At 39.6% G+C, this 10,699-nt stretch overlaps 1 protein-coding gene across 3 annotated transcripts; it reads left to right on the forward strand.

The window, feature by feature from the left end:
* The first annotated feature begins 2 nt into the window (after window positions 1-2).
* On the forward strand, window positions 3-8,128 carry prrt2 (proline-rich transmembrane protein 2). 3 transcript variants are annotated; one of them, XM_047377042.1, is made up of 5 exons: window positions 3-314; window positions 3,790-3,978; window positions 4,201-4,496; window positions 4,577-4,706; window positions 6,340-8,128. In XM_047377042.1, exons 2-5 carry the CDS (start codon window positions 3,810-3,812, stop codon window positions 6,354-6,356), a joined length of 612 nt encoding a protein of 203 aa, XP_047232998.1. In that variant the 5' UTR covers window positions 3-314; window positions 3,790-3,809; the 3' UTR covers window positions 6,357-8,128. The 3 variants fall into 3 exon arrangements, with proteins under 3 accessions (XP_047232998.1, XP_047232997.1, XP_047232996.1); XM_047377041.1 differs by having other exon boundaries at window positions 7-314; window positions 3,772-3,978; XM_047377040.1 differs by having other exon boundaries at window positions 43-314; window positions 3,691-3,978.
* The last annotated feature ends 2,571 nt before the right edge of the window (window positions 8,129-10,699 follow it).

The following is a 10,699-nucleotide window of genomic DNA, read 5'->3' on the forward strand; positions in this document are numbered from 1 at the left end:
ATCCAACCCCTCCTCTTTCCTCCCTCTCCACGTAGCCTGGTGGATTTCACTTTTCATTTCACACAAACACACCCCTCCTCCCTGATCCACCCTGCCATCCAGGAGACTCCATCCATCGCTGCGCCGGAGCGAGGACGCACCAACCCCTGACGCTTTCCATGCAGCATCATTTACAACCATCAGCTCCTAGATTAAACCTTCCTTCCCGGGAAAATAAGATGTTTGTCTGCGTGTGACTTCTTGAGAATCGCGCTTCCACGATGCCCAAACCTGGGACAACCCGGCTGTAATGAGACGGGCGTTGCAATAAAGAGGTCAGTTTGATTTTCAGTGCAGGGACGGAAGGGGGCGGTTTCTGGTGGATTTGCATGCTTGCAATAAACGATATGCGTGTTTTTGTTTTCGCTTATTGATGCAGTTTAACAACATCCACTGAATACAAATCAGCAGCAGAGATAATTAACGAGCAGCCTCCAATTCCTTCCCCGTTTCCATCACAGCAATTTTCTTTTCTCCTTAACCTTTTTTGCTTCTATTGCTTTTGTGCCAGCCACCATATGTGTGCACACCTGCACAGAGGCTATGGCAGCCGGAGTGATATCAAATAAACCTGCCTTTGTACCCCAACCCCCTTCCCACCTTCATGTCTCTGTGACCCGCATTCTTTCTCCTCACCTCAACAAGCCTGGCTACTTAAATGACTTGTAAGCACATTTCAGGCGTTATTTATAATGGATCACTGGTGCATTTTTAATGTTTGCAAAGCATCAGCTGTATGGGAAGCGATTATAAAGGAGAATGAATGTCAAACAGGATTATTATAAATCTGGATCTGACTTTGAATTGTAAATATAGTGAAAGAGAAGGTATTTAAATGGTGTGGGGAGTTTTTTTCCCCTTGACAGATTAAATGCTAGACCAGCATAGCAGTGTTGTGCTGGGTGGCTGTAAATAGACCTAAACATGGTACAGAAACAGATTTTTTCCCCCAGCCATAATTATTAAAAACAAGGCACCCATACAAACCCACTTGGTGTTTTCACAATTTTAAGCAATTTTTTATTTATTTTAGATGATTATATAAAAAAATCACTTTGAGTGAAAAATGTACATTTCAGAAATATTAACATAAATAATTAAAAACAAATGAAAACCTAAACCGGTGTTTTGCAAATCCTGATTGATTTGAGAAACCAAATTTACCACATCCTAATTAAAGGATGGTCAGAAAACAGGGTTCTAGGCGTGTGCCTCTCATGTCATCCACGGTCCAACACGTCGTGACAACAGCAGCACCAAGTGGAATCAATGCTGATACAAGCAGAGAGCTGTGGAGGACAACACAAAGATACGTGTCAAAATAGTTGGTCTGCTGCCACTTTTGAACAATCCTTATGTGCAAACAGAGCTGGAGCTACCTGTTGTAAATAAAGCCACATTAAGGTGTTGCTGCATTGTTTTTTAACAGCAGCATTTGTAGACATTGTCGGGGATGCCTGGCTTATATTACCTGTTTAGTAACAGCACTTTGGGATTATACTGCAATCATTTAGCTTCTGTAGCCACAGGGGTGCCGCGGTGGAAAGTGGACGGCGGGAAGCCTTGAAGCCCCCTTGAGATCACTAAATGACAGGAACTCCTCAGTAAATTTTAACAAACGGCAGCAGACAACATTGTAAAACATTTTTTCTTCAAAAGTAGAGATTAGGTTGAAACCAGCTTAATCCAAACATTTACTTGTTTTGTTTTTTCTGCTGACATAGAAGCTAGCATTAGCATTGGAACATAGTTCGTAGCTACATGTTGATGCTTAACGCTTACAATGGAGAGAAATATGTTTTTGACTCTTACTGCTAAAATTAGTTAGCACCAAAACAAATAGCAAATCAACTTGAATGCCCATCCCAGACATTCAATCTCCAATAACTGATACAGCTTCCATCAGCTGTCAGTTTAAAAGGAGTCTGGTTGTTTATGGTGCGTTTATGGACTCCTGCAACGTGGCTAGCATTTAGTGGGTTGTAGTGAGTGCAAAGTCAAATCACAATATTGTCATTTCGCTGTATACTAAATGACATTCAACAAAACAAGACAGGATTTCTCAGATCTGTTACTGAGAAATCTATAAAATATTTTTTTAAATATAAATTTAAAACATATATGATATAAAAGAACTAATAGACAGTATATAATCCTAACAGTGGTTCAGTTTAACACCTTGTGGCACTTTCTATGGCATATAAGCCCTTTAAGAGCCCTTTTCCTGCAGCAGCTCTGAAACATATTCTGAACAGTGATTATGGACCCTCAAATTACCTTCACATCTCCTCTTACTATCCTCTACAGGGCCTCTTGTCTGCCATATTGCAGCTGAAGCACCATACTGAGATGCTGAAATTATTTACTGGTCACCATTATGGGTAAATGGCATTTTATACAGCCACTCATAAGTATTTTAATATTCTCCTTATCATATACATTTGAACTTAAACATTTTAATCAGTTAGGCAGGGTGTGTGGCTTCAGGCAGGTGGTCAGAGCTCACCAACCTTTTCAATCCAAAGATTGAAAAGTAATAATACTTTTATTTTATGTGATGGGAATTTTCACATTTATGTCATGTGTTATAGACTTTTATTTGTTTTACGACAAACAAAATGAACTGAACATGAAAAAATATCCTTGTTCCATTATTGTCATTCTGTTGTGGAGTTCCTATGCAAACATTTAATCAAAACATGTAGAAAAACTGCTAAAACTTGGCTTTTTAAGAAGAACTTTATATTCCAAAACACTGTAGCTTTGGGCACACATGTTGCAAACCCCTGACTTCAGTCAATATTACATTATTCCAATAAAATGAAAAGGAAAACTCCACATTTTCACTAAGTTCTAAAAATGTTTGGGCAGTTTTTGCATAATCTTCATTGTAGAGAAATTAATTGCATGGTAAGTATAACTAAAAGCACTTTCTGCCTTCTGAGGTTTAATTACAAACAGGATTGGAAAACAATCAAAGGCTTAATTTTGTCAGTATGGTTAAGGATATGAATCTAGTGCCTGTAAGATCTCTGTTTATTGTTTCTTTTACAGTGTAGCAGCACAGCACAGCTAGCTCCTGCAGGGAGCTAGAAAAGTAGTGGTATGAACCTTGGCGATTACTCTAAACATTGTGGGATTGTTAGTGGTCCATTTATTGAGTTTTGCTATGTGGCAACTATTCTTGAATGTAACCAAAGCTACTTTCGGTTTCCTTGGGTTTAGTGTTTGCATTGCGGCACAGTTAGACCCTACAGGAAACTAGCATAATTAAACTCCAATCAGCCATTGCTTCAAAAGTTGTTTGAGTTTTTCCATATGCCAAACATTTTTAACTATAACTGAAGATATTTTCAGCTTCCCCAGGTTTACAGCTAGGTCTTTCAGGAAGCTGGAAAAGCCGCAGTTTGAACCATTACTCCAAAAATTGTGGGAATGATTATTGATTTTTACCATATATTTGCAATTCTTAAGTATAAACAAACTATTTTCTGTGTGCACTGCAGCACAGCTCTCTTCCATGGGAAGCTGAAGAAGTAGCTGTCTAAAACTGATCGGCCATTGTTACAAAAGTTGCGGGATTTGTGATCACTTTTTGATTTTTGCCATATCTCAAGCATTTGTAAGTAAAACTACTTTCTGATTTGTCAGGTTTAACTACAGGCAGCACAAACACCACTGGACCACAATCAGAGGTTTAACTTATCAGCATGGCTGTTAATATGAATCCAGCTCCTGTCATTTGGACAGGGGAAGAACAACCGTCGCTCATGGATCAGGACGGCCCCATTCCGAGTCAGGCTGTCGTCTCTGTGCCGTGCGGGTCACCGGTGGGTGAAGAGCTCCTGCACAGCTGTAGCAGCCTGACTGACACAAGGCCTCCCCACAGCAAATCCAAAGGAGAGCTGGTGATAGTCATCAACGAGAAACTGAAGAACGGTACGTGTGACCTCATACTGAGGCAGTGGGTGGGTGGAGGTTGGGTCGTAGGCAGCTGCATACTCAGCAAGCTTAGGGAAAGTCAAATCCCTCTGCATGGAGTTGCTCTCAAGAGAGCATGCACATACACACACACACACACACACACACACACACACACACCACACACACACGTACTGGCACACTGACTTTCTGCTTGTCCTTGTCACAATTCACATGCAGGTAACGGGATCCACCCGGGACCCACAGAGAGCGCCTCTTCAGTCATTTCATCCCCTCCCACAAGACAGCACTCAATCTCCTACCCTCATCACGGCAAAACCAGGAAGGGCAGCAGGGCGGGCTCCATTGGTTACACCGCCTTTTCACCCAGGCCGTCATTTTCCCGCCACTCCAGCATCGCCACTAACCCTCCCCTGGACAGGACCAAGGTCAAAGACTACCTCCTACTCTCCGTGCTGGCCTGCTTCTGTCCTGTGTGGCCTATCAACATTGTTGGCTTTGTCTACTCCATCATGGTACGAGCAGGCGGTGTTAAAATTGGGGACAAATGTTGGCGTGAACAGAAACTAACAAACGGTTTAATTTTCTCCTCCAGTCCAAGAACAGCCTCGAGCAGGGAAACCTGGACGGCGCCGTGCGTCTGGGACGTGTGGCCAAGATGCTGTCCATTGTGTCGCTAGTAGGAGGGACGATCATTATCATCGCCTGCATTGTCAACCTGGCCAGTGAGTGTCCCAAATCTGACCTTTAACCCCTAAATACACCTCTTTACCCCCAGTGTATCTGTGCACAGCTGATCTACTCCTCTGAACTCTCCTCTATAATCTATTCACTCCACTTTAACATATCATCTATCAGGTCATCTGACCATATAGAACTTAATCTGACCCTAATCTCTAGTATTGCTACAATCTGTTTTCACATTATGGCTCCATTTCCAGAGGATGCATGGGTCCACATGTGCAGCTGTTACCGACTGCATGCCTGTGTTTGCCTGTAGATTGATCAGTTTACTTCATTGTCTGTTTTACGCCTTGTCCTGTTTGCTTGTACCAACTGTGAAGTCTTCCTGTATGTAAACTATGTACGACAGTGTGTGAGTTGCTGAACGGCTCACGATATGAACTAATGTGCATTTATTGTACCTTTCAAATAAAAAGACTCTGAGAACAGATTAGTGATGCTTTCAGTCACTTTCATAGATTTATTGCAAAGTAAAGTGTGTTTGCACCCTCACCCCTAGTAAGCGTGTAAAAAGCTATGAAATAAATTCCTGTTTTATTGCAGCAGCATGGTCTCATGCTGGAAAATGTAGAAAAATTCAACCTTTGGTTTGAGAACATTGATTTAATGGTGAAAAGAATTCAGGTGAAGAAGTAATTGTTTTACAAAATTAATGTTAGTGCCTCTCTTAACTAATCCTGTTAAATAAAAGTAATAAAACAAACACTTTTATGTACTTAACCAGAACTGCCTGTTACCCTGAGGCTTAAATATGACGTGACAGAAACCAATTAGTCTTTTTCACTCTTCAAAATGGGAAAAAGTGGTGAACATGTCCAATAAAATGGCAGATGTCTCTACCAGTGAGACTTATTATATTATATATTTTTTTCAATTAAAAGTTGCTTTACACTCTGATCACTGTAAAAAAAAATAATGCATACAGCCATATTTAATAAATTAGAATATTATTAAAAAGTTCATTCATTTCAGTATTCAAGTCAATAAGTGAAACACATATAGATGAAATGTGGGCTTAATGAAACGTGATAAATTCCTGCTTAAAGGTTGTTATTATCAAAAGCTACTTTTAATTTAAGAAATGAGACTCATTCTAATTTATTGAATATGACTGTAACATCAACAATACTTCTGTTACATTTATTTTATAGTTATTGTTAGGGGCTTCACTGATTTATGGCACTATTTTCACCACTAAATAAATGTAGTTGGAATAAAAGTTTCGGTATGAAAAAATGCGTCTGGAATAAAACAATAATTTATTTGATGCTTTTTACACATCTTTACCAGAGGTTTCAAAGCTACAAGGGTGTTGTGTACCTGAAAGGGCAAGTAAATATGTATGTTTTCATATTAGTTCAGTTTAAACGTATTCTTATCTTTCCCTCTACATGCACTCAGTCTCAGCCTGTTGGGTCTCATTAAACCAAGCTATGTTCTAATTAACTCTGACTAGAGGAGCAATTGTTTAGTTTTAGAACCTCTGGGACTCAGCAGACCCTTGTTTTTCCCCTCGTTATCTAACTATCCTCTGTGGTCTGTGAAATTTTATATATCCAGATAACGTTGCAGGATACATAGCTCTGACTAATACGCTTCCTTCTCTTTTTTTAGTAAATGTGAAAACCTGAGTTTCATCTGAGGATGAAACCGGATAATGGAACTGAACGTCTGCCCCGCACCTGCACCACCACCTTTACCGCCTAGTAATTACCCGGATGTGTGACAAACATGTTCTTGATATACACAGCTTTTATTATATTTCTGTAATCTGTATACAGTCCTTTAATTGTTGTGGAAGAAATCAGAATAATCCAAATGCTGCAGCTCTCTGTCTCAGGTGGGGGAGGGAGTGGTCCGTCTGATCTCAAATGGAGCCTAATGACTAATGTCCCTTTCTCTCCTGGCCAACACACGCTTGTCTGTACCTGCTATTAGAAAAACAGGGAAGCCAGTGGAAGTTTCCTGGCTCTACAGCATCAATCCCAACAAAATGCCTGCCAACTCCACCCTCCACTTCACCGACAAAGACGCACCAGCTTGCTCATTAAATCCCATCAGACACATGGAGAGGCTGCAGGATTTACACTGCAGTGGATTCAAACTGGTGAACTTCATCCTTTTCCTCCTCAGAGAAGAAACACTTTGAACCACAGTGTCCTCTTTGTTTCAGACTGTCCTCTGTGACTTTCACCACTTCAAAACGTCCCACATCTTGTATTTGCGACGAAGCATATGGGTGATAAAAGAGGATGAAAGAGAGGGGGGTTTAGCTCGGACTAGCTACGGATGTTAAATCAGGAGGGATTACGGAAAGTCTTATACAGAAGGCACAGTCGTCACTGCAAAGAAAAAATGTGCCAAATAAAAGAAATTCAGAGAGAAAGCTTCTTGCTTTTTTCTTTTTATGAACATGAAACTCTTGACAGGAACATAAAATGCATTTCTACTCTTCTGCTACTTCACTGTATACCTGTTCTACTCCACTGACCACTGTGAGCTGGGAAAATGGGTTGATATCAATGGAAAATACTACTGTAGCAACATCCAGTCCAGTTAAACTGCATCGTCTATAACCTCCCTTTTTATAAAGTTTGTAAGAGATCCTTTTCAGACAGAATAATGATGCCCTTAAAGCCTGCACAGCCTCCAAAATGAAAGCTGAACTGTGTGTGTGTGTGTTTGTGTGGGCATCACTATTTGGTTAACAAATCTGATCGCTTGTTATTGTCACCAGAGATGCAGCTGTAACCTCAGTTTCTATCCACAGGTGCTTTAAAACCCGACTCATTGTAGCGTTCTGGTCCCTTAATAAAGCCTCTTATAGCTGATTTTTTTTCTTTATCCCAGATGTGTCAGCACAGTTACGTGTATAGCCCTAATTTTTTCTCTGCGTACAACGAGGATCTTTTAAAGACTAATTTGTAAAATGTTTGTTAGGAAATGTTTCTGTGGGGAAATTCAGCAGTAGAAATTTCTTTGTTATAATGTCTCGTGTCTTTAATTAACCTCTGACCTTTATCTACCTGTGATTCCTCACTGTGATTCCAACAACTGGGTTTTATTAAGACCGGGTACTTTTTTTGTTTTGGTGCATCGTAGATTTTCTGTATTACAGCCTTTTTATTCTTTCTTATATTGTAAGTTTAATTGTAATCAACTGTATGTATTCTGCAGATATAAATCTCAATATTGTGATATTTCTATAGTTAAAATGAGTTAGCATTATGTAGCCTGCCTACTGGCAGTAATTGTATTCCCAGCAGGCTTCTATAATCTTTGTGGCTATTAGCATGTTATGGATTTTTATTCATGTATGATGATGGTAACCGACAAAGAAAAGCTGGCACCTGGAATATTATACTTCTGCAAAACATTCATAATAAAGACACAATGCATGTGACATGTTTTCAGTGTTGTTCTGACGAGATAAAAAGCAGCAGCAACACAGACTGAAGAGATTTTTGCTTTAACCCTTGGGGGTTCCTTGATTTTGTGCTCCACCTGTGTCCCTTAGGCAGAAAATAGGCCCTTTTAAGGATTGCCATAGGAATATTAGATATTTTCAAGGTCTTTTTCCCCTTAAATTCAATTCTTAAAGTTTCTCTCTGTTTTTTGTCTTTTTCTTCATTGTTTTTTGAAAGTATTTATTTATTTTGCAGATGTGGGAATTATACAAGCCTTGAAATGTAAAGAATTATAAGCAGAACTGTTTTTAATCCATTCAGATTGTTTGTGCAGTTGTTCGGAAGCTGTCAAAATATTTATATTTCTTATACCATGTATGGGAAATGTCAGATTTATAATATCTATCCATCTGTTGTTGGCGTTGGAGAAAACCGGAGTACACGGAGAGAACCCAAGCATACATGGGAGAACATGCAGAAAGGCCCCATACCGGGATTCAATCCCAGCACCTTCTTTCTGCAAGGCAGTGAAATGCATTTTAAATGGTAATCAATGGCACAGAATTATTAAGTTTAAAAAACTACTAGGTTTCAAAGACATAAAACATTAAAAAGTTCCTTAAAAAAGACACAACCTGCTCAAAACTATCTTCATTTTACACCAACACAGCCAATGCGAGACAAAATAAAATTCAACAAACGCATAAAATGTTTTCAAAAAGTAAGAAATATCAAATATATATAAAAAGTATATTTTATAGAAATATAAAAGTAAGAGATATCCAGAAAGCTTAGCGAGCTAAGAACAGATTGTCTTTTGCAATTATGCCAAAGAAAGTGGGTGGTGGAAGTATTAGTGGGTCTATGTCTCTGTACTGTGACAGTATTTAAGCTGCTGTGATGCAAAGCGCCTGCTGTTGATATTCAGTGGAGCAGATACAGCAGGAAAAACTAAATGCTGAAGGGAGCGGCACAGAGCCAGGGAAACACGCTGATGGCCTATAATGAGAACTCGACTCTCAGATGACTTCAGCTAAAATCAAAGCAAAACAAAACTATCCCTCATTATTTTCTCAGAGTTTTTAAAACCTTTAATGAAGCCCCTGCAAATGAGAGCTGAAACATTCCTCTCTCATCATTTTAACAAGTCTATTTATGAGCATAAAATGTTTGGACACAAATATATATATTTCTGAATATTATTTGCTAAATCTACACTAGGCTGGACAGAGGAGCAGTTGTTAGTGCCTTCTTGTAGAAAGACGTTCCTGGGTTCAACTCCTGGCTGAGGAGCTTTTGCATAGAGTTTGCATGTTCACTCGGGGTTCTCCAGCTTCCTTCCACAGTCTAAAAACATTATGGTTAGGTTAACTGGCCACTCTCACTTTCTTTTAGGTGTGAGTGAGTGACCAAATTAACCACTTGGTTGTTCTGTGCATCCCTGTGATCGAATGGCAACCTACCCAGGGCGCACTCTCCCTATCGCCCAATAACTAACTGCTGTTGACAAGCACCAATGTCCCCAGAACCTTATACTAAGCAGGTTTTAAAAAATGGTAAATGGCCTGCTATTGTATAGCGCTTTAACAAGTCCCCAGAGAACCCAAAGAGCTTAACGTTACAATCAGTCATCCACCCATTCATACACACATTTACACACTAGAGGAATCTGTGCTACTTTTAGTGCTACGCAACAATAAATCACTTTCAGTGGGGAGAAGAAGTATTTGAAACACTGCCGATTTTGCAGGTTTTCCAACTTGCAAAGCATGTAGAAGTCTTTAATTTTTTATCATAGGTACTCTTCAATTGTAAGTAAGTGATTAAGAAATTAATTAGCCTTTTATTGCATGACAAGTATTTGATACATCAGAAAAACTAAACTTAATATTTGGTACAGAAAGCTTTGTTTGCAATTCCAGATATCAGAGGTTTCCTGTAGTTCTTGACGAGGTTTGCACGCACTGCAGCAGGGATTTTGGACCACTCCTCCATACAGATTTTCTCCAGATCCTTCCCGATTTTGGGGCTGTCGCTGGGCAATACGGACTTTCAGCTCCCTCCAAAGAATTTCTATTGGGTTCAAGTCTAGAGACTGGCTAGACACTCCAGGACCTTGAGATGCTTCTTACAGAACCACTCCTTAGTTGTCCTAGCTGGGTGAGTCGTTGTCATGCTAGAGACCCAGCTACGACCCATCTTCAATGCTCTTACTGAGGGAAGGAGGCTGTTGGCTAAGATCTAATGATACATGGCCCCATGCATCCTCCCCTCAATACAGGAATTGGGGATGCTTTCCTGCAAAGGGGACAGGACGACTGCATTAGAGTTCTTTCTGCTAACACAGAAAGTAGTAACACAGCCGTGTTAGTGAGATTCTACATTTTAAAATAAAATTTTATTCCTAAATAATAATGTTTTTCTTATTTAACAGTGTTTTCCTGATTTTCTGTCTTGTGTTAAAACATATTTTCACTTTACAGAATAGATAAAGTTACATACAGTGGGGAGAACAAGTATTTGATACACTGCCAACTTTGCAGGTTTTCCCACTTGCAAAGCATATA

Source organism: Girardinichthys multiradiatus, chromosome 10 (assembly GCF_021462225.1).
Source record: "Girardinichthys multiradiatus isolate DD_20200921_A chromosome 10, DD_fGirMul_XY1, whole genome shotgun sequence".
NCBI classification, from domain to species: Eukaryota; Metazoa; Chordata; class Actinopteri; order Cyprinodontiformes; family Goodeidae; genus Girardinichthys; species Girardinichthys multiradiatus.

Coding starts and splice junctions, on each gene's coding strand:
- prrt2 (XM_047377040.1), top strand. CDS start 3,750: ATGGCTGTTAATATGAATCCAGCTCCTGTCATTTGGACAGGGGAAGAA. Junction 3,979..4,200: donor CAACGAGAAACTGAAGAACG/GTACGTGTGACC, acceptor ATTCACATGCAG/GTAACGGGATCCACCCGGGA. Junction 4,497..4,576: donor GCTTTGTCTACTCCATCATG/GTACGAGCAGGC, acceptor TTTCTCCTCCAG/TCCAAGAACAGCCTCGAGCA.